The 25,039-nt window shown below is 37.8% G+C and overlaps 1 protein-coding gene across 1 annotated transcript in view; it reads right to left on the reverse strand.

Annotated features, from left to right (window-relative positions):
- Positions 1–25,039, reverse strand: part of Grxcr1 (glutaredoxin and cysteine rich domain containing 1) — a 73,300-nt gene that overhangs the window by 14,746 nt on the left and 33,515 nt on the right. Inside the window, exon 2 of the mRNA XM_090344080.1 lies at positions 8,898–9,140. Coding sequence (XP_090200206.1) covers positions 8,898–9,140 — 243 coding nt within the window. The remainder of the gene's footprint in view (positions 1–8,897; positions 9,141–25,039) is intronic.

Below are 25,039 nucleotides of genomic sequence, written 5' to 3' on the forward strand. Positions count from 1 at the left end.
TGTACATTTGGAGAATAGATGGCAGGAACTCTGGGGTTGTGGGGATGGAAGATGCAGAATCACTGGGTCTTTAAAACAAGGCATTGTGGGTATTCAACGTTTCAGTACGTGGGTTTTTCAGCTAGGTTCTTCTAGGTTCTTAGGAATCCTAAAAGGATGTCTCTAAAGGGGATGCAAAGAGAAACATGCTCACCTGTCCCCCCAGAGTAGAGACCAACAGCCCCACTCCAGATCAGCAACTTGGGCCCAAGTGCAGAAGAAACTCAAATAATACAACAGTGCTGGAAAAATCTTAGCATTTCCCCAAGCTGTTCAACTTAACTGTTTTGTTCACTATAAATCGTCCAAGGGAAAAACATATGTCAAACAATTGAAAGTATAGAGTAGAAGACACCATTTTCATCCACAAGACAGCCTGAAATCCCTCTCACATTCCTCATCAAGGGCACTGAGAAGGAAAGCTCTTACCACAGCCTGTTTATTGTCTCTATTGGTCACTGTGAGTCAGAGATGGCATGCTTAGCCCCTAGAGCCAACAAATACTGGCCCAAACAAGAAACTCACAATAAATCCCTGGCCTCAGCACTTCAGAGCCTGATGCGGGACAGATGGTTGTCTCCATTTTATTTATTATAGTCATTCTTTGAATCAAACTCAGAAAAATAAACACCATGAGGACCAAACATATGGCCAGGTCTTTAGCTTAATTTTTTTTTGCCTTTGGAAAGAGAGGCATCTTAAGCTAAGCTCCCTCAAAATAAAAGCCCAAGGAGTGATTTTAAAAATGAAAACAAAACACAGCACTGTACCCTGATCCTGCCTCAGCATAAAGAAGCCTCTAACTTGGCTCAGAGGCTTTACTATCAAAACCCTGTGTTCAATGTTTTCTCACTTGTCATATACAACATCATGGTACAAACTAGATGTTTTAGAAATAAGGGCCAGAAATCCTCAGAGAGAATGTATATACCCTTTCTTTAGCTGAAAGGTAAATTAATGGTTAATAAAACAATGATTTGGTTCAGGATCAGATTCTCCAAATAATAAATAATATTTTAAACTTCCTCTTAATTCTTTCTCTTCTTAAAAGGAAATCCTGATTTGTAAGTTTATTCATAATCTATACATTTAAGACCTTTCATTTCAATTGGGCTTCAAAGAAGGCTATATCAGGAATGATTTCTTCTATATTTATTTTCTTATGTATGTAATATGTTTTCTAATATTGTGAGAGCCCTCTGGTGGCCAACATCTCTATGTTCATGAGAACAAAGCTTTTCCTCATTGAGACTCTGATTTCAGTTTTACTGAAAATGAATGCCTATTAAAATCCTATTAACTCTCATTGGCTTTATTTTTATTTGAATTCATCTATTTATATTCATTTTCAAGTATTTAAAAGGAAGATCTTACAATAAAAGGAAAGATCTTTAGGTCTAAATAAGAAACTATAAAAGAATTATGGACAAAAAAAATTCCCTTCAGTCAGACTGAGAATAGTTAATGACTTATATTACTTAAATTAAAATATAAATAAATTATCTCCTTCATGTCTTAATTAGGTGGTATGGTAAACATCCTCATTTGACTTGAGACCAAATTGGAAGTAGATACAATTATTTATGGCTACATCACAGGCCAGGTTGAAGACTCTGATTGTCACATGTTGTTGTGTGAATTACTAAATAATGGACCTACCAGCTAGGTACTGGAGGCTCACATCTATAATCCTAGCTACTTCAAAGTCTGAGAATGAGGGGATCACAGTTCTGCTTTTGTCCAAGCAGAAAAGTTTGTCAGCCCCCTTCTCAACCCATAGCTGAATGCATTGGCACACAAACTGCTACCCCAGACTATTCAATCAAGGTGACCAGGCAGAAAAGTCCCTGGCACATTTATGTCTGTGGAGAGACACCAGATTGGTGCCACACATCTGTGATCCTCATTACAAGAGGAAGATTAAAATTAGGTGAATGGCAGCTCAGGAATAGGGCCCAAGTAGAAAACAAAACCCTATAAACTCTACTATGAATAAATTAAATCAACAGATAGATAGATAGATAGATAGATAACCAGTGAAAAACAGCACAAGAATTGTAGCTCAGCTGTTTCATAGCAGCCTATCAAGATAGAGGCCCTGAGGTAAAACTCCTATATTACTACTACGGGGACCAATAGAACACTACTACTTTTACTACCACTAATAGTAATAATGGACCTATCAGATATCTGTTGATTACTGATCTACACAGAGAATTACACCAGGTAAAACTAAGATTGGCAGGGGCCGGGAGTTGGCCTAGTGGTTAAAGTGCTTGCCTAGCATGCATGAAGAGCCGGGTTCGATTCCTCAGTACCACATACATAGAAAAAAGCCGGAAGTGGTGCTGAGGCTCAAGTGGTAGAGCTGTAGCCTTGAGAAAGTCCAAGGACAGTGCTCAGGCCCTGAGCTCAAGCACAGGACTGGCAAAAAAAAAAACAACAAACTAAGATTGGCCAAGTACCTGACTAAAATGACAATGACTTTAAATATGTGAAATGACAAAGACAATATAAACTAATGAAACTACGGAGATAAAGTTGCACCTTAGTCTATAACTGAAGAATTACATATGTCTCCCCCCCTTAAAAGTTCTCTCTCAACTGACTCAAAGTTTTAGAAGTGATCATTGAATTATGCAAAAACACATTTCCTAGGATTCACTGTTGAATGACTTTTTCAAGTCATCCTATTGACTGCACCCCAAGAATATGAGACAAATTGCGTTAACAGCAGTCTTTCATTTCTTCTGTAAGAATTATGCTTGAGGACAAAATGTGGCAGTGAAACAAACTTATGGAGTCAAGTTGAAGGTGAAGATTTGGTAAGTGGTCCCCATGTGTCATAGGATACTTCTTGTGATGCTCTAGAATGGCTAAAGAATCGAGACGGCCATGTGTGACTAGGATTGTAAAGGATTTGCTACACTCTTTGACATCCACTGGATTTTCAAAGACCATCTCCCATTTCATTAGCATTTACAATGCCGGGAGTGTACAAGACTAGTCATTGTTCTGAGTGTGTCAGCAAGTAAGTGCAGAGTGAGACAGGATGGAAAGGCCACAGACATCACCGGGCATGACTGCAGACTTAGAAAACACAAATTCATAACAAACTAGTAGAAAGTATTTCTTCAGTCATGAGTTGATTTTAACTCACTGTAGCTTCCTTCCTTGATAAACTCTGTAATGTGTTTAAACCTTTTTGGCTCTTCTGTAATAACTAAAACATAATATATTCAGAAGTTGTACAAAAGCATATTCTTATTCTATAAGCTTCTTTGCAAGTTATCTTTTCTTTCAACTTTTTAACACTTTCGTTAACTTATTACTTACGACCTTTGTCTACCACCCCCATATCTTGTCCCACAAGACATGCTCAGGAGCAATGATTCCTGGCACCTTCATCATGTATGGTAGTGATGGAACTCTTGCAGAAGAACATTCTCAAGTTGCTTTACAGTTGACATTTTTTTTTCCTTCTTAATCATGGGGTTTGATCTCAGGGAGCTATCCTTAAACTCCTTTTTGGCTCAAGGCTAGCCCTCTTGCACTTGTAGCCGCAGCACCATTTCCAGCTTTTGAGTATTAATTGGAGGTAAGAGTCTTATAGACTCCCCTGACCCAGATCAAACCATGATTTTCAGGTCTTCACTTCCTGAGTAGCTAGGATTACAAGCATGAGCCACTAGCACCAGTTGACACTATTTTTAGATGTAAATAAAAGAAGTACATTCTAAAACAATGATAGAAAGTATTCTATAGTAAATATTAAACAAGTAGCATAAGTAGTTATCATCAGCTATTGTATTATGCATTATTATATCTGCTATATTTTTAACTGGAAAATACTTTGTTCACAGTGGCCTCAGCACAAACAGATGAGTAGCTTGCACTTATGCTACAATGTTGCTAGGCATTTGTCTTACAATAATCTTAAGGGACCACTGTAGTAATTGCTCCTCTCATAGACCAAAACATCAGTATGTGATACATGGCCATATTGACTCTATTGGAATATTCATGAGGGTACATACCTGGCAAAACTTATTGAATTGAAAGTTGGAGGTGTGGCTCAAAGTGGCATAGCAAATAAAACTCAGAAACAATTCCAGGCTTTGAGTTCAAGTCTCTCAACCAACATTCCAAAATAAAAATTTTACTATATCTTATTTTATTTGGGGCATAATCTTACTATATTGCCAAAGCTGGTTCTGAATTCTTGGGCTCAAGTTACCCTCCTGCTTTAGCCTTCTAAGGTCTAGTATTACAGGCCTGCACTAAGGAGAAATATTATTCTTTAGTTTTAAAAAAATGATAAGTGAAAATAGCACACCTGGTAAATTTGTGATTTGGCTCATATGATTTTCTCCTAGAATGTCTTGCTGTACACGAGAGCAAGAAAATGAAGATCCTTTCCCAAACTCCTTCTCTGTAAAGTTTGTTACTTACTTAGCAAGCATGATCCAAATGCCTGCCCTGAAAACTATAATTTCAGCTAGAGTTAAATAGAAAGAAAAGCAATGAACAAATGGTCCTCTTTGCTGATACAAATACAACAAAGGCAGTGAGCTGCAGTAGGTCGCTTCTTTGTTATGGCAGAAGTTTCCATGGGGGGGCCCATTTCTGCTAAGTGTTATAAGGAATCCTAGAAATGGGCCTGGAGTCTGCATGTCTAGCTGTAAACTAGCTATTCTCAATAATAATTGGCACTGATTTGAACTCGGGGCCTCATCCTTGCTAGACTGGTGCCCTGATACTGGACATATACTCCAAACCTTTCTGTTTTTGTTGTTTCATAGAGGGTCTTGAAGTTTTGTGGGGACCTGATGAGCCATGATCCATCTATCTATGCTTCCTACACAGCTAGAATTGCAGGCAACTACCATCATGTCTCAAACCTTCATTCTTAAATAAAATAAGAGAGATTTTTAAGTATATCAAGCAATGATACCTGACTATAAGCTTGCCTAATAGTTTTTATTAGAGACCTATGCTTCTCTCTGTTAAGTAAAACCCCACTTATTTTATGGTTTGTATGTTTGTTTTCACCAGTACTAGGGGTTCAACTCTGAGCCTCAAACTTGCTAAGCTGCAGCTCTACTACTTGAGCCACTCTGCCAGCCCCCATTATATGTTTTATAGTTCAATTTCCACATGAACTTTATAGATTTCCATTGTAGAATTTTATGATTGATCCAGAAAAAGATAACATCAATACTCCAAAGCTATTTCCTACTAAGATGATTTATGTCTAAAAGATTAGGACATACTCTTTTTGTGGGAAGATTTTTCTGATGTCAAAACAACAAAACAATTGTCCTATGCCAATTCCAAGATGAATTTGCCCCCTTCCTCTCAATGGAGTCTTCCAAGGTAGTACTAAGAGATTGCATCCTCTTGACTTCCTGTTGCTTCCATTTTCAGATTTCAGTTTGGCTAGGGGAAAAGTCAGATAAAGAAACACAGTGCCCTCCTTAATTCTTTTGTTCTTCCCATTAAACTCATCCTCTCCCACTGTAAGAGGGGAGATGACTCTGTTCCTGCAGCACTATCCTCTTGGGTTAAGTGGTGATGATGGCAGAACAGGACAGAGCCACACAATGTTCTTCTGCAGTCCCTGTTCCATGTCACTGCCTCCCACCATCTGCCTCCATCCATTGCCTCATTCTCTGTCTATTCCTACATCTGCCTCCGGCCTTCGTGTTCATACTATACTGATGATTCACATGTCTGTATTCTTATTTCTCCTTTATTGTTCTTTAAGCTAAATGGAACAGTCTAAAACACCCGCAGATGGTTGGGGAAGCTACCAACATCAGCTTAATTTTCCTCCCTAAAAATTATGTTTCACCACATGCCAAAACCCAGCAGAGGGCATCCTTCCATTTCAGATTCCTGAATCACACAGAGGAAGACTGTGGGGTGCCAGCCATGTATTCCACTGACAACTGGGCTTCAAAACTCCACAAAGGGTCTATTGTAATTGCAGGAGGGAACTTGTTATGTAAGTTTTGGAAACTTTGCCACGTTGAATTACAGGTTTGGAAGTAATTGTCCCTTTGTAAGTACAAAGGATTCTCTCCAGGTCTGGAGCATTAATTTGAGCCCACAGAAGCAGAGTGGATATACTGGTATAATGCTTCCTCTCCTGAGCTGTGCTGTATAAATAAAATCATCATGGAGAAAAAGCAATGGGGAATGAAGCCTCTTGGTCTACAGCTCTCTGCTTCAGTCTCTCTGAAAGACACAGAGATTTTGCATTGTCTTTTTTTAATGTAATTAATAGAAGGGTTACAGTTATATTTGCCAGATAGGGGGCGCATTACTTCACACACATTGCTACCTCTTCTCATGTTTTTGTCCCGATTTCCCTTCGCCCACTCCCTTACCTCATCTTGTTTTCCTCCCTTCCCTTTCCTATTTCAAATAAACAAATAAACGAATGTACACTATACCAGATAATAAGGTTAGCATTGTCTTTCACATTTGTGTCATTTGCATTGTCCCAGATGTAGGAAAAGAATAAATCATTCAGCTTATGGGTGGGAGCAGAAGTGTCCAGAAGCAGTGGCATGGGTGAGGTCAGCTTTAGACTTGCATAGTGATTCTCCCATTGCTAGCAATTGTGTGGTCTCGTGGAATTCAGATCATGCAGTAGGTTACATTGTCAGACAATTTGCCAAGCTAAAGTCGAGTGTTCATACTATTATTAAGATATGATCTCCCTGTTGGTACTGTATTTGACCTTGTTACCTGGTATAATGCATGTAAGTTTATTTGAAATAGGGACAGGAAGGGGAGGAAACAAGATGATTAGGAGGGAGTGGGGGAGGGAAACAGGGACAAAAACATGGGAAGGTAACGAATGTAACTGTAACCCCTCTATACATTATCCTGACAATAAAATTTTTAAAATAAATAGATAAAATGTTTTTTTTAATTTTTTATTATTCCCTGGAGCAATGGAATTTATCAAATCCTTCTTTCATAGAAAAAGATGAGGGAAAGAAGGAAAGTGAGGAAGCAATACAGCATAGTTAACACACATTTATTTCAGCACTTCCTTTGTGCCGTTTCATTTTCTAGGTGCTGACATTGTATCAACAAATATCGAAAACCCCTTTCTTGAATGTGAAATGCAAGAAGTAAGGGTTTGGAATATCAGAAAAATCTGAGTCCTGGCCCTGCCCAACAGCCAGCTACTTTACTTGGACTAACAGAATGAATGTTTACTTTTCGAAAAACAGAAATAGAAAGATGATTGGGAGGGGATGGGAGAGGGAAAGTGGGACAAAAACTTGAGAAGGGCTATCAGTGTTCAAGAAGTAATTTACTCAACTACCTGACAAATGTAACTATAACCCCTCTATGTGTTACCCCCAACAATTAAATACAAAAAGAGTAGCTACTAGTTTTTCTTGAGAACCCAATAGAACTAAGCTCTATTTTTATGCTCATTTTACAGAGGAGGAAGGCAAGGCTGTCATGTGATAAGGATGAGTACAGAAATTTGAAACGGGGAAGTTCAGAGTTTGCCTCTTCGGCAGGATGCCAGAGAAGAGCTACTTCCAAAGGCAATATAGAGGATATGATGAGAAGGGCATGTATAAAGCTAAGAATGCAGTATAATGTTACTAATATTACTTTTGTTACTCTACTGGCAATGTAGTAGCTTTCCAAAAACTGGGAATATACATTTAAACATACTAGAAAGATGATCAATTCTTCAAATTCCACTGCTTGAAAAATGTAATCTGTGCCAAGCTCTGCCTAAAAGCAAGATCACACAGCATTCATTCTATCTGTGGCATCATGTCTTCTTAGCATTTATCTTTCTCTTGGATAACTGGCTACCTCTAACAGCAGTGACTGTAGGCAACACACTACAATATAGATTTCCTGATACAAATAAGAGCCTCTTCCAATAGGGATTTCTGACTGACCCCCAAAGCTAAAGGTAGGAACAGATCAAAACTAAATAAACAAAGGTCGAAGTGGCCTCTTGCAGCTTGACTGTCTCTTTCTGTTGTAATTAGTGATTGTGTAGGCAGGCAGCCAGGCAGACTGGTATTCCAGGACCTTTAATTCTCACCTTTTCAAATGCCCTCTCCTTAGGCTTCTTACCAAAGTGTATCCATAGACCAATGGGGTCAATTATGCTAACGCCCTTATTCAAAGAGAAGCAAACTAGACATTTTGTTGCTGTATTGGGAGTTCTCTCTGCTGACTGTAAAACTGAATTTATGTCTCACATAAACAAAGCATCATTTTAAACAATCAGTAGACAAAATTCTGGCTCAGGCTCCATTTTCTATTGCCTTCCTTTCAGGGTACCTTAGGTTCATCAGGTAGGAGAGAAGGTGTTTCAAGAGTAGGGTATTGAGAAATATCATATATGTGCACCTTAAAGCTTCCTTTTTTTCTTTTTTTATTTGCACCAGAAAAGCAGTTCCACATGCCAGTCTTCACAATGCAAAACTCAAGAGGACATAGCAATTTCCAAATGGATGTCTTTTGATAAAAAGGCAATTTCATGCTGATTTTATCTCACTGGTTTTTTTTTTTTTGCAGGGATGAGTACCATAGCAGTTCATTGTTTGGGATGAAAATCAATGCTCCAGTCACCTTGATTCTGAGCTTTAAAAGATAACAGGTGTCTTAGTAGTTATGTTGCAAGTCTTCTTGCTATATAGTTTTACAGATTTTCCTCCTTTTGTGTGTATGGAGGGGGGTAGGAGGTGGTGTTTGTACGTGCTAGGCATGTGCTCTGCTGCTAAGCTACATCCCAAACCAGGTTTATAGGTGCCTGACACTAATTGGGGGAGAAAAAAGATTTTCCTTAGCAACATACTTACCCCCAGATAATGGCCATCAATAAACACCACAGGGAGGGAAGGAGCTTCAGAGACACGCCGACATCGCTCATCTAACTCTTTTCCATATTCACCATTCAGAGCTATGTTTTTCTCTTCAAATTTCACTCGGTGGTTTTGGAAAATCTTTCTAACCAGTTCACATCGTTCAAAGGTTGTCCTTACCACTCGAAGGCAAGTGGTATAAATCACCACGCGGTCAAATTCAAGGTCAGTTGATGGTTGCTGAAGGGAAAACATTGCAATATAAATATATTTGCTTTCACTCTTACTCCTTACTGTTTTAAGGGATTTTTATTAACAGGTTTCATGACGTATCTTAGTACATTAAACGCATGCAATAAATGATTTCTTTTTTTTTTTTTGCCAGTCCTGGGCCTTGAACTCAGGGCCTGGGTACTGTCCTTTGGGACTTTCTCAAGGCTAGTGCTCTACCACTTGAGCCACAACACCACTGCCAGCTATGTATGTGGTACTGAGGAATCGAACATGGGTCTTTGTGCATGCTAGGCAAGTACTCTACCACTAAGCCAAACTCCCGGCCCAATGATCATTCTTGTCCGCCTAAAGACATGTCATGCATTACACTAGGGGCTCACACCTATAATCCGACAACTCAAGAAGCTGAAATCTGAGGATGGCCATTGGAAGTAGCCAGGGCAGAAAAGTCCCCCTGAGACTTTTATATCCAATTGACCATTCAAAAACCAGAAATGGCACTGTGGTTCAAGTAGTAGAAGACTAGCCTTGAATACAGGGAAAATACTCAGGCACTGAGTTCAAGCACCACAATGGAAGAGGGGAAAAATGACATGTCTTTTTAAGTGGGAGCACCCTTAATTTAGGTAAAAAAAACTATCAATATAATTTAAATGAAATAGTTCACCTTTCTTCCTTTCTTTTCATATGTCAAATAATTTTTAATTGGTGAGATCACATAAGAAATGCCATGTGATAAAATAATGAATAGGTGAAATTTGCTTACATTTTGTAGACATTGATTGATTGCTGTCTCTGTCCCTTAAACCCACTATGTACGAAACTGAATATGAGATAATACGGCATAATTTTTAAAGTTAGCATTAACCAGTTGGAAATTCTGTTACATATGCATTAGCCAAAATTTAGTCTTCTGAGCTATCGTTTCCTTTCTCTACTGAGTTACAGTATTTAGACATGCCATTAAAAGGTATACCACAAGGAAAGAGGGATTGACAGCCCAGAATGGGATCCAGTCCAAAAGAGGATTAATAGAAACCAGCAGACTAGACAGGAGTCAAAGACAGACATTAAAACACAACAAGGAATCAGACACATCAGAATAGAGGCAAGCCACATTCAAAACCCAAAAGTAAAGATGGCCAAGGTAAGAATCATTTCTTTTACCTTCCTGCTACATATGACATCTTTGGCAGCTTGCCTTCAAAGCCTGCCTAAACACTGCTAGTGTGTACAAAAGATGCATAGGGAGTAAGTGCTCACATGAACAGGAAAGCTCATTCTCATCTTTTCTTCCCAGGCTGACTTGAAAAGGCTGAAGAAAATGTCACTGTATGTTGTGAGAGCAAGGGATATATGAATCTCCAATGGTGTAATGGGTTGGTTTTCAAATATGTCACAAAAGCCATTTGCTGAAGATATGTTTGATAAGCTGTGGTGCTTCTGAGAGACAGAAATTCGGGTAGTGGTAACATGTGGGAGGGAGAGAGATCTTTTAGGTTGTGCCCTAGAAGAGGATATTGTTTCTTTTGCCCCTCCTCTCTCTTCCTCTCTGGTTCCTGGCTGCCATGAGATGAACAGTTTCCTCTGACATACACTCAATTGCAATGATGTGCTATGCTATCACTGGACCAAATGACAGGACCCATTAACCATGGACAGAAACCTCTGAAACCAGAGCCTACATGAATATTTATTCCTTTAATGTCAACTCTCTCAGGAATTTTCTTCTTTGTTATGGAAAGCTACTAACAGAATAGGGCTGCCACTGTTTAAAAAAAAATCACAACAAATTGCATTAACCCTGTGAAGTCTAAACTTTGAGTCCATTCCAGGAAAGTATATACTGAAATCCATTGCACTATGTATTACCATTTTCTTCTGCTCTCAACATAGCATAGAACTTAGTTAAGTTGGCAGATGCTTGGGGAGATGTGGCCAGAAGGGATCTCTACTACACTGTAGGTGAGAGTGCAAACTCATTCAACCACTATGGAAAGCAGTATGGAATTTCCTCAAAAGACTAAACATAGAGCTCCCCTATGACCCAGCAATTCCACTACTTGGCATTGACCCAATTGTCCAGACACAAGGACATACTACATCCACTAGCACAATGATGTTCATTGCAGCACTATTTACCATAGCAAAGATATGGAACCAATCCAGATGCCCCTCAGTTGATGAGTGGATCAACAAGATATGGTATTTGTACACAATGGAATTCTATGCTGCTGTCAGAAAGAACGACATCATCCCATTGTTAAGGAAATGGAAAGACTTAGAAAAAATCATATTAGGTAAAGTAAGCCAGACTCAAAGGAACATAGGCTCAATGGTTTCCCTCATTTGTCATAATCGGTAGAAACCTTGGGCTCTCCTAGCAGAGATTTATAATAGAACAAAACCTAAATACATAAGGCCATATAGTATGAGGCTAAATGAAAGGACCTCTAGGATATAGAAACAAAAGTCATATAATGAGTGATTGTTGTCCTTAATGTACTATGTTATCTCTCATCTCTTTTGCTGTCTCTTGGTTATCTCACATTGTTATAGTATTTCACCTTGTTATCTGATATATTGTATATATGCGTATTTGGTTATTTGAAATAAGATAGGGAAGGGGGGAAAACAAGATGAGGGGCAGGGGTCGGGTGAGGGAAATGAGGACCAAGACATGAGAAAGGGTATCAATGTTTGTGAAGTAATGCATCTTCTATCTGGTGAATATAATGTAACCCTTCTATTAATTACAATAAAAAACATATGGAAAAAAAAGAAGTTAGTTAAGTTGGAAACTCAGAGGCCTTGTGAGGCCAAGTAGTTATCAGGAATGTGAGGACATGTCAAGAGTAATAGATTAAGTTGATAGGGCAAGAGGCCTCTAACAGGGAAAGATGTTACATCGCTTCAGGCAGTTGCTGGTTTGCAGGCATGTGACCTTACTGTTGTTGGATATGATTGCCTTATACAAAGGCTGAGAATCTGAAATTCCCTGATTTGTAAAGTTCTTTTAAAGATCATACAGACTAATATTTCTGAAGGCTGAAAATGGAACGGGTTAGCTTTTCCTCACTATAAAAATACTTGAGATAAGACACTTGAAGAGAAAAAGGTTGCTTGGCCTCACAATTTACAAGTTTCAATCCATGCAATTGATGGCTCTGTGGCTTTAGCTTTGTGGTCCTATAGCACATCCTGATGAGAGCTTTGTGGAGGGGCAAAAACACTCACTGCATGGCCAGGAATTAAATGGGAAGAAAGACGGGAATCAGGGTCCAAGAATTCCCTTGGAGGGTATGTCAATGACCTACAGACCTTCCAATAAGCACAGCTTTTAAAGGCATTACCACGTCTCTAAAACACCATTCTAGGGACCAAGCTTACAACACATGAGCCATTGGGTTATATTTGAAACCCAAACTGTAACACACATCACGTAAAGCATGAACTTATCAACACAAAGATAGGAAGAACATGGGCTTTTGAATATCTAGGCCCTGTTCCTGGGCCATCTGTGAGTCTTTTGAAAGCAAATGAGCTTTCGTTACATGTCAGTGTTCTCCTCTGTAATGGAATAAAATACCTACCTAGCAGGTTTGCTGAGGAGACTAAGTAGGAGAGACTGCTATGAAAACCATTAGTAGACAACTTGAAAGGATTATCTAACTTAATCCGAGAAAAATACCACATTTACAAATAAAAAGCCAACCTGAGGCTGGTAGAAGTCAGAGTAATTAATGAAAAGATTAGGTCTTCGCCTTGCTTTCAATCAAGCAGCACTGTAGTTACCCAAGACTCTTCACACACATAATCACAGGGGAAGTCACAAGAAAGCTACCATAGATGCCATAGCTCTTGGAAGAACAAAGGTCTTTTTCTAGAATAATTGTAACTTCTTATTTGTAAGTTAGATGTTTTCACTCTTATTGTTACCTATGTCTCTAGTAAGGATGTTCAGTTCTCTAATAAGTATAAAGGATGAAGGGGGCATGTACCAAATATCAGGGGGAAATATTGGGGGGTTATGATTAGCTATGGGTTTTTTTATAAATGCTTTTATTATGATGGAGAAATGTTTTCCTGTTTGATGGGTTGTTGTTGTTTCTTTTTAATCATGGAAGGATGTTGGGCTTGATATACATGATATTTTGTGAAACTCTTCTAGAATCCCAGTCAATGGAGCAAAGAAATTGGGTTTATGTCTTGTTAAAATAATTGCTAGCTATTCATTCACCTCTTAGAATAATTTATTTGTGGGTTGAGGTATCAAGTCTATCTAAAATAATGTATTGGCCAAACATGGTATTAAACAGTAGATTTATAATAATAAACAATAAATAAAATTGTTTATTGATATGGATCTTGTGCCTTAAAATATTGAAAAAACAGTAAATTACATGAAATATAAAATTATGAGCTTTTAGGTACAAGGAAGGACATGTATAAATTGTAGAAGTCATTTTGTAAAGTGTCTTCTGCTCTTATCTTATAAGTGAAGGAAAGTCGAGCACAGTGGCTCATGCCTGTAGTCCTAACTACTCAGGAGGCTGAGATCTGATGATCCAGGTTCAAAGCCAGCCCAGGCACAATAGGATCTGAGACTCTTATCTCCAATTAACCTCTAGAAAATGGGAAGTAGGGCTTGGCTTAAGTATACAATGGTAGCCTTGAGCTGAACACCTCAGAGACTGTGCCCAGGCTGAGTTCAAGCCCTATGACCCACGAAGAAGAAGAAGAAGAAGAAGAAGAAGAAGAAGAAGAAGAAGAAGAAGAAGAAGAAGAAGAAGAAGAAGAAGAAGAAGAAGAGAAGAAGAAGAAAGGGGAGGAGGAGGAGGGAGGGGAGGAGGGGGGGGAGGAGAAGGGGGAGGAGGAAAGGGGGAGGGAGGGGGAGAAGAAGGGGAAGAGGAAAGAGAAGGAGTTCAGAAGGAAATTTTGGCATTTGAATTGAAATGGGAAGAATAAGGAGGTAGGAGGTAACAGACATTGATTACCTTACCTTAGCTTAAGAGCATGAAAAAAGTATTAAATACAAGACAACTATCTTGAAATGGGAAGATAATAGCATGTTTGAAATTCTTCAAGGTTTATTTCTTGAAACTCGAAGAAGGATAAATAAAATGCTACTTAGCTACTCTATGTAGGAATTCAGGCTTGACATTCTGTTCTATTTCATAAGAACCTTGAAGATCTAGAGCCATTAATAAAAGATTAATGGGAGATTCATATAGGCTTTTAAGGAGGATTCCAGGGGTTTCACTAGCTCCGGAAGGAGCACAAAAGAGATGAAAGAGAGAAGCACCACAATACATAGTTGTATAATCTATACACTGCAAAGCCTAGAGACATAGTCTAAACAAATGGTTTGCCCAGATTGAGTAGAACAATGAGCAATGTCACTCAGTCTCAAGGCCAACCCCTTGTTCTGAGATCTGAAATTGAATACGGGGCAAGTTTTTTTTTTTAAATCTAATAATGAATGTATGGGGAGAGGTTATTCAATTAAATGTCTCTTAAAAAAAAGATCTTACAAAATTCTGGGTATAGTTTACAATTAGATATTCCTAGAGTCAAAGGTTGGTATACTGGGTGATTTGTCGACATCTTTTCCAGTTTTAAATGATATAGTCTTTGGGGGATAAAAATCCTCTTCAGCATTTGCTTCATTTTCTTTCTCCCAAGAGATTTGTCACAGCATCTGGCCAGAAATCCAAAAATAGACTCTGTGTGGCTCACTGTCCCTCTTCTCCCTCCCTGAAGGTTACCATGGGAATTGCTGATAGATAGAAGGCAAGGAGAAAGCACAGAGAAGCCACTGGAGGGAGCAGCATGCAGGATCTCAGAGAGACCTACAGAGTGAGAAAGGTAGGCTGCTTCCCCCATACAGAGGTCTACCCATATATGCACAAAATACCAGCTACAGTATCATCTGTGTAGGGCAGGATTTCAATGATGTAACTCTAACAACTGACAGTTTAACATAATGAATACCAGGAAGCTGAACCAAGAGTTGGAATGGGCAGTGAAGTTCAAGGAGGACACAAATCAATGGAGAGAGAAAGGATAAATGAAGAAGAGTTATAATATTCAGGCACATACGTGAAAGTGAAACCAGGTAAATAGAGGAAGTATGCAAGATTGAAAGAGACTGGGCAGGATGAAGATGAGGTGACATTGATCAAGATGTACTGAACTCACATATCAGCATGGCACACTGACACGCCTTTGTACAACTACTTAAAGATAACAAAAGTAAATACTTTTTAAGGTGAATCTTAGGAAGTCTGGCACCTCATGACAGTCCTGCAACAAACACAGATATGTTGTAAAGGGATAAAAATGGACAAAACATGAAAGCAAGGGATTACCTATGGCCATCCTGTCTCCTTACCCTGCAGTTCTCTGGGCAGTAGCTTCTGTGAAACAGTAAATTGAATCACTTGCTCATCTAGAGACACTTAGATCAGCCCTGGATTTGCTGTGAGGATGTTTCTGGAAGTGGTAGCAGCCCTTAGCATTAGAAAGTACATGATGCTCCCCAACATAAGTAGACACCAGGCAATCTTTAGAGGGCCTGAATAGAACAGAAAGGAGGATGATTCATCCTGTCTCTCACCCTGACTACTGGAACTGAGATACACAGTGTTTCTGGTCCTCAGGTCTTTGGTCTTAGATATGCATCTAAAGCCCCATAACCTCTATAACTAACTGGCATTTAAGTATATTCCTTGGTTTTCTCGGAGTCTCCAGCTTGCAAACAGGAAATAATGGGACTTTTCCATTTCTATAATCCTGTGAGTCAGTATCATATAATAAATCTCTTATTAGATATAGATTCAGACACTTAATATGCACATATACATACATGAATGCCTGTAGATATACATGCATACTTACATACATATGTACATATATACATACATACGCAGGCTATGTTTCTCTTGAAACCTCTAATAGCTATTTGAATTTGAGAATCTCAGTTTACTTTTCTAGCACTGGCTTTTCTCTTCTCTAACATAGAATTAGTTATCATCTAACCCATGAGGAATCTGTAAACATATTTAAAATGCACCTGAAACACATGGTTACTTATGCAACTTTACCAACACACCAGGGTCATTGCTCAAAGTCAGATGGCTGGGGAAAGAGGAACCTAGTTTTACTTCAGAAAACATCGTGGAAAGTATGTTCCTGCAAGAGAATTTGTCTTTCAAGATGAATATTTGGGTTTCTATAAAATCAGTTGCAAATATTTTTCATTGTCATTTTATATTAGCGGGATTTTATCTTCTATCAAGGTGAATACACAAATCGTTGTATTCAAGAGTAATCCCAAAGCAATGGTCCTAAAACAGAACATAGTAACACAGCAAGTAAACAAGGAACATCCCGTAATTGCATATTTGTGTACAATATCCTGTTTTCTTTGTGAAATAGTTAACAATTCCATAAGAAAGAGACCTAAAATATTGTCCAATGTTATCACCATAAGTAGATAACCCTGTAGGAATAATTTTTATAACTTCCTTCACCTTCTTACTAAAGCCGTCCTTCTTTCTCCACTCTCCCTCCTCTATAAATATTATGAACAAATGTCCAGAAAAAAAGAAGAAATTGTCTCCACTTTTCTCCAACAAGGGAAATTCCTGAATAGTCAGCTAAATATAATTTCTTTCAGTAGATTTGAATATAATGAGAATCTCTTTTAGGGGATAAAATACTTGCATCTCATTTCAGCTTGATGTTTTCATAAGTTCCAGATGAAAAGAAGTCATCTCAGCCTCTGTGGAATTCCAAGAATAGATTGAGAAGAGAAAGCAACAAAGGCAGGGAAAATTCAGAGGTTAAAAAATTTGGCCTCAACCTCAGGCAAACCTTTCATTCTTGTTTCCTTCTTGGATTCAAGACTTAACTCATGGACTTCTCTGAATGTACTGGCCACATCCCCTCCAGCATCTGTTGTTATTAGTTTTCTTGATTATGGCCATTCTAACTGGAGTGAGGTGGAATCTTACAGTTGTTCTGATTTGCATTTCTTTTATGGCCAGAGATGTCATGTGTCTATAGGCAATTCATATTTCTTCTTCAGAGAAGATCCTCTTTAAGTCTGTGGCCCATCTTTTAATGGGATGGTTGTTTCTTTGGAGATTAATTTTGGAGTGATTCAATTTTTTGAGCTGTTGATATATCTTAGATATGAGGCCTTTGTCTGTTGTATGGTTAGTGAAGATCTTCTCCCACTCTATAGGCTTTCTAGTTAATTTGCTAGCTATGTCCTTTGCCTTACAGAAGCTCTGCAGTTTAGTGCAGTTCCAGTTGTCCAGATTTTCTCTGATTTGTTGTGTTTCTGGGTCCTTATTAAGAAAGTTTCGACCTGTGCCAAGGAGACCTAGTGTATCTCCTATTATTTCATGTAAAGTTTACAGTGTATTTGCTTTTACCTTGAGGTCTTTGATCCATTTGGAGTTAATCCTGGTGTGGGGTGACAAAGAAGGATCCAACTTTAGTTTTCTGCAGGTGCTTAACCAGTTCTGCCAGCACCATTTGTTGAAGAGGCTGTCTTTCTTCCATTCTATTTTTTTGGCTCCCTGATCAAAGAGTAGGTGGCCATAGGCCTATGGGTTAATATCTGGGTCATTAATTCTATGCCATTGGTCTTCAGGCCTGTTCTTGTGCAAGTGCCAAGCTCTTTTGGTCACTATACCTCTGTAGTAGAGTCTAAAGTTTGGTATTGAAATTCCTCCTGTGCTCTTCTTTCTGCTAAGACTGTTTTTGGTATACGGGGTCTTTTATTATTCCATATGAAATTTTGGATTGCCTCTTCTATTTCTTTAAAGAATGACATTGGGATATTGATGGGTATTGCTTTGAATTTGTAGATAGCCCTTGGCAAGATTGTCATTTTCACGATATTGATTCTTCCAATCCAGGAGCATGGAAGGTTTTTCCATTTTCTTAGTTCTGCTTTAATTTTCTTTTTCAGGGTTTTAAAGTTTTCATCAAAATGGTCCTTTACATTCTTAGTTAGGTTAATTCCTATGTACTTTATTTTCTTTGAGGCTATTGCAAAAGGAGTTGCTTTCCTGATTGTTGCCTCGTTCCTCTTGTTGCTGGTATATAGAAAGGCAGTTGATTTTTGAGGGTTAATTTTATACCCTGCTACCTTGCCAAAGTTTTGAATCACCTCAAGCAGCTGGGGAGTGGAGTCTCTAGGGTTCTTTCAATACATCACGTCATCTGCAAAGAGGAAAGTTTCACTTCCTCTTTCCCTATTTGGATCCCCTTTATGCTTGCTTCTTGCCTTATTGCACTGTCTAGGAATTCTAATACTATGTTAAAGAGGAGTGGAGAGAGTGGGCATCCTTGTCTCATTCCTGATTTTAGAGGGAATGGCTTCAGCTTTTCACCATTAAGTATAATGCTAGCTGTGGGTTTGTTATACACAGTCTTTATTATGCTGAGGAATGTTCCATGGATTCCTAGTTTCTCCAGAGCTTTTAGCATAAAGGGGTGTTGGATCTTGTCAAATGCCTTTTCTGCATCTATTGAGACAATCACGTGTTTTTTGTCCTTGCTCTTGTTGATGTGTTGAATTATATTTATTGACTTGTGTATGTTGAACCAGCTTTGCATCCCTGTGATTAATTCTTTTTGTTCATAGTGATACTTTTTTTGGTGAGTTGCTGAAGTCGATTGGCCAGTATTTTGTTGAGAAATTTTGCGTCAATGTTCATCTAAGAATGGGTCTATAGTTCTCTTTCCTCGATAAATCTCTGTCTGGTTTGGGGATGAGGGTTATACTGGCTTCATAGAATGAGTTTGGTAGAGAGCCTTCATTTTCAATTTTGTTGAAGAGCTTGAGTAGTGTTGGTGTGAGCTCTGCTTTGAAGACCTTATAGAATTCAGCTGTGAATCCATCTGGCCCTGGGCTTTCTTGGATGGAATTTCTGTTATTGCCATTTCTATTTCAGTGCTTGAAATAGGTCTGTTTAGTTGGATTAAGTCTTCTTGGTTCAGTGTAGGTATGTTAATATTGGGTAGAAATTCATCCATTTCTTCTAGATTCTCAAATTTGTTGGCATAAAGGTTTGAGAAGTATTGCCTCATGATACTCTGGATCTTGGTAATTTCTGTCGTGATATTACCATTTTCATCTGTGATTTTGTTTATTTCAGTATGCTCTTTTCTTTTTTTGGTAAGATTTGCTAAGGGTCTGTCAATTTTGTTAAGTTTTTCAAAGAACCAACTCCTTGTTTTGTTGATTCTTTCTATAGTTTTTTTGGACACTAATTCATTTAGTTCTGCTTTGATTTTAATAATTTGCTTCCTTCTACTGGGATTAGGGTTGGTTTGTTGCTCTTTTTCCAAGAGCTTAAGGTGCGACATTAAATTGTTGGTTTGCAATTTTTCCACTCAGAGCTATAAATTTTGAAGAGCACCTTTCTTTATGTTGCCATTTTTACTTAAGGAATAGAACACATTTTTTTAAATCGGGAAAATGTAAAGAGGGGTTACAGCTACATTTGTCAGGTAGTAGGTACATTGATATCCCTTCTCATGCTTTTGTCCCTGTTTCCCTCCTTCCACCCTTCCTTTCCCTATTTCAAATAAACAAATAGAGGCAAATGTAACATACCAGGTAACAAAGTCAGATACAGTGACAACATGAGATAAGGGCAAAAAAATAAAAAAGAAATAACATAGTACATTAAGAACAACAATCACACAAGATAAACCATGTATTTTAAAAAGGAGCACATACATTAAAGAAGAGAATAAGATCATTTGCTTGATCTCTGTCAACCAAATGTATCTTCTCCCTCTTTTGTCCTTTTTTTCTATCTTACTTTATAATATTCTTTGCCTCCCAATTGCCAAAGAAGCCTTAGAAGTTGTTATGACAGTCAGATACTAAACATGACCAAATGAGGGACGTGCTTTGTGTCACAGGAGAAGAACAGAAAAGAAAATGTTTGAAATTTCTGTACAGAGTCAGAGGCTGAAATTGTCTGTGTGCTCAACAAAGATAGCTATATAATTTTTCATCTCAGCTTCAAAGAGAACAAATATCCAGAAGATTTCAAAAGCAAGAAAATGTTGCCTTTCCTTTTCTCAAATGTCTCCAAATTACATTGTTTTAATTAAAATTTAGGTAAATTATGAAATACGTGAGGGCTACAGAAGCAGATGTTCAGAATAATGCTTAAGACATTAAAAGTCACATCTTTTCAAGCCTCTGATACAGCATTTGGGAAGGATGATATAATTCTGTAAATGAAGTTTAATGCTTGTTTTATTGTGATTAAAGTGAGAAATTAATGCAGGTATTTCTTAACAAGATTGATCACAATGTCATTATCAGAAGGAAGAAAATAATTGTCTCTGGAATATTCCTCATCCAAATGTATCTGGTTTGTTAGGTCTTTATTAGAGTTTGGAGATATAGCAATTAGAAAAGGCATCTAAATTTTGAATGAAATCATGAGTTTCAATAAGGGAAAGTTTTATTATGAACAATGTATTAGTAACCCAATCAACATTGGACAAAGAAAAAAATACAGTTGTATAAATCTTATATTCAAGAAAAAACTGAGTGTATTTATTATCATTAAAATGATAAAAGGGGCTGGAAATGTGGTAGAGTGCTTGCCTAGCATGCATAAAACCCTGGGCTTTATTCCTCAGTACCACATACACAGAAAAGCTAGAAGTGGCACTGTGGCTCAAGTGGTAGAGTTCTAGCCTTGAGCATAAGAAGCTCATGGACAGTGCCTAGACCCTGAGTTCAAGCCCCAAGCCTGGAATTTAAAAAGAAAAGATGAAAGATTCAGACATGGAGCCGGGAGTGTAGCCTAGCGGCAGAGTGCTTGTCTAGAATGCATGAAGCTCTGGGTTCAATTCCTTGGTACCACATACACAGAAAAAGCCACAAGTGGCACTGTGGCTCAAGTGGCAGAGCATTAGCCTTGAGTGAAAAGTGTCCAAGGACAGTGCCCAGGTCCTGAGTTCAAGCCTCAGGACTGGCCAAAAAAACAAAAAACAAAAAACCTCAGATCCTTAGAATCCATGGGCATATGGAAACCAATTAAGGTTCAAGATGCATAGAATTCAGCCTTGTTCTCATAATACCACCCAACTTCTGCTAATAAACACACTACCTTCCTACAAACCGAAATTTTTCACATAAATTAAGCCTATTAACTTTGCCTTATTTGGGGGAACCATTTGATTCATGAGTGTCTTATTATCACAAATCAAGGACAGAGAAATACTCACCAGACTATAGAATAATTTAACTATAAATGATGATGACAGATTGAGATCTACATTTGCAGTCATTTAAATTTTTTTATTTCCTCCAATTGTTTACATTTGCTTTTGGGCCACATAAGGTAAAAAACTACATGTGTAAATCTGTGAATGAGTAGTGAGTTTATTATCCTATGCAGAAGACATTCCCATTCCTCTTCTCATTGACCAGAAAAATAAATCTCAGGAAAATTGCCAACATTTTCAAGGTCATAAAATTATGAAACGTTTTCCATCCTTTCATGGGAATTCTCCCATGTATCTGGCCGCTCCTTTTTCACATTGAATAATAGTGACTCTTTCCATTAATCATTCCAGCTCCCACTTGCTCTCTGCTAGGTCAACTGGCTACCTCCTTCTCTAGTAGCCTCTTCCAAACTCAACAGCGATGAATGTCCCATGTATTTATTCAGCTCAGACTTGTCCTCTACAATCCACACCCAAAGCCCAGCAGTCTATTTAATGCTTTTCCTTGAACATATTCTCTCTACATTAAACTCAATAGAAATTAGGATGATCCCTCACGTTCTTTAAATCAAGTACTGCTGTCAGTTCTAAATTCCATCTATGTTTCAATTTCTGAGTTCCTGCTTCCATAACCCTAACTCAGATTCTCAAAATTTAATTGGATTATAAGTCCCTTAATTTCTCCTTCCTTTCAAAAGAGGCTCTACCTAGCCTACTTCTCCTGAGTTCTTACAAGAGTTTTACTTTTTAAAGAAGAAAAACATAACAATATATTTGCTTCCTATAACTTTAATGACAGAAGTCGAAATACTCAGAAAGCTCTCTTCTATGTGCCTCTTGCCTTACTTTTCCTAGCCCTTCCCTCTATACATTCATTATTTATTCAACTAATATTTATTCAATTCTATGATCTAATATTTATTAAATTCTTCATACAAAATTCTCCAGATACACAAAACTGCTGTGATTTTTCCAAAGCAGGTCATGTGCTTAGTGCCTCTTATTTTTCCTCATGCAGTTGTTATGCCTGAAATATACTTTCCTCAGTTGTTCATTTAACCTCTCCTTTGTCAGTGGAAAATTCCATACCAAGTCACATCCCAACTAAGGAGCCTCTCTCCAGCTCCTTAGTGAGATGTAAGGTGTGACTGGACCATTTTCTGCACCCCCAGCACTGTCTTTACAACCTAAGGCAAAAGATGTGTCATTTAGTTTTAAACCTTCTAGACATAATGGAAAAGCCAGTTTACAATCCAAATCTGTATGCTATTGCCACTTGTTCAGTTAGACATATGCAAGGGAAAGCCTCTTTGTTTCCAAAGTTATAAGAGTATAAGCACCAATGTGGCAGAAATAATGCTTTTACTACTTGCTTAGGTAGAGAAGAAAGAAAGAAGAAACAGGAAAAAAAAAAGGTCTTGACAGTATTTCTTCTTTCCTTGAGGTCTCTATCCTTGCCAAAATCCTCACCATTTATTTATATGAGCCCACAAGCAAATCTCTTTCTACATCTTTCTTTTTTGGTTTCTTTCATTTTGCTTTAGTTTCTCATGTTTCTGCCGTAAGCAATTTTCTTTTCATCCATTTGGACTTCTGTAACAAAATACCATAGACCGGTATCAGAAATTTATTCCTTACTGCTTTTGAGGCATGGAAGTGCAAGATCAGTAACCCCACAAACAAATTCTGTATTTAATAAAGGCCACTTTTCACAGAGAACAGCTAGTTTCTATGTTCCACAAGGTGGAACGGGCAGGCAGCACTTTTGGAGATGTGACCTCAAATGAGAGTGCCAGCTGCAAATGGAAAGAGAAGGGACATAGAGTAAATCTTCCCCTGTAAAAGAAGTTACTTTGATGGGTTCTCAAAAGGTGATCCATACTTCCCTGCAATAGCTGTTTTAAGATTCAAGTCTGAGATTCAAGCCTTATTGATTCAGGACAATAGCATAAGAGTTTCATGATTCATATACATACTGTATTTTCAAAACACTGAAATCTGAAGTTCTTGCCATAAAACTAATTTTTAAAACAGTATATTCAGTCTGTGCCCTATGGAGAGTAAACAAACATTTCACAGGAAGTTCTTCTGTTCCTAAGGCTATTAAGGGATGCCACTGGGACTTCCCATTTTCTCCTCCTTGCTGAAGGAGAATATCTAATTAAAACTTCCCACTGAGCTGAGAGTGAGTCACATTCGGGTCCACATACTGTCTTATTTCCTTCTTTCATTTTGTGAAGGAAATTTGAAGTTAAAGTTCAAGAAGCAGATTTATTTTTTACAACACTCACTTTAAAGAAATCACAAGCTGCCCCTATTTTCTAGTTATATATACTTCCTGTTACAACCAGTTTACCAGACCTAAAGTAATAAATTAATTACCTCATTTTACTTCCTGTATTTTATAGAAATGATTTCATTGTTGTTACTATGCCTATAACCAAAATAGTTTCCTATTATGATGTAGTTCTACACAAAACCTTTTGGTTTTACTCCCTCTTTAAAGGGACAGCATGAATACAAGCTGTGAATTAAAAGCTGTAAACTAAACGAGAAAGATTTAGAAAGGAACACAGTTTAACTTGCTATCTTGGTTTTGGATGCATGCCAGATTCATGAAGAAAAACATCTCTTGATAACTTTGCGAATAGATCAATCAGACCATTCTAGGAAAGGATAGTGTGAACACTGCCACACACTTTCAGTGTGTTTGTTGTTTGGCTTTGGGTTTCCTAATAGTGAAGGGAGTCATGTTCTGGAGAATTTTCACCTTTTCCACACAGAAGCATATAGCAATATGACTGCTTGATTTTAGAGCCTTCAATCTATTGCCATTAATGAGAAACAGAATCTAAGTAATTCTGACTGAAGCAGACACCATAGTGTATGGCCTAGGAAGCAGAAAGCTCAGATCTCATCTCGTTTTTTCACACATTTGAGTTTCTGTGTAATCCTTTTGATGCTCACCTGTCTCTATTCAATTAGAGCAGAAGATTAAATCAGGGTCCACAAACACAAGATTTTTCAGGAGTAAATCAAATGTGAGAAGGAAATGGACAATATAACTCAACAGAAAATAGTAGAGACTCTTAAAAACTAGATTTTTATGGTCTACAAAAACCATTTAGACTAATATGCTTCTCCTGCATGAATGAACCAGCAACAAGAACCATCATGCAGAAGATTATTCAAAATGTAGAATCTCAAGTTACAAACAAATTTGTTAAATCAGATCTTCTATATTAACATCATTTCTAAGCAAGCACCAAGCAGAGTACATGCCAAAGAAATAAAGTTACTTTAATACTTTTCTAAACTGCCTATCCTAAAAGACCAATCTAAACTAAATGAAGCCATTCAAGCTGAAAAGGACAAAACAGGGAATTTTTTTAAAGGTCTTGGTAGAGAAAATCTCAGAACAAGTTTTGGTTGGCCTATTCCTTTGATAATTTAAGGAAAAATTCATAGGCAAGGGATTGGCTTAATAGGTCATAGCTGCCAGAAAAACATTTGGCATTTATTGCATTGGAGACCAAACAACTGCACTTATCCTGATTCTTGAAAGTTAATATGTTTTCTCCATATAGTGTCATTGTGGATCACAAAGCAGGTATCAACCTGAAACC

This window comes from Megascapheus bottae, chromosome 13 (genome assembly GCF_031878675.1).
Source record: "Megascapheus bottae isolate mThoBot1 chromosome 13, mThoBot2.hap1, whole genome shotgun sequence".
Lineage (NCBI taxonomy): Eukaryota > Metazoa > Chordata > Mammalia > Rodentia > Geomyidae > Megascapheus > Megascapheus bottae.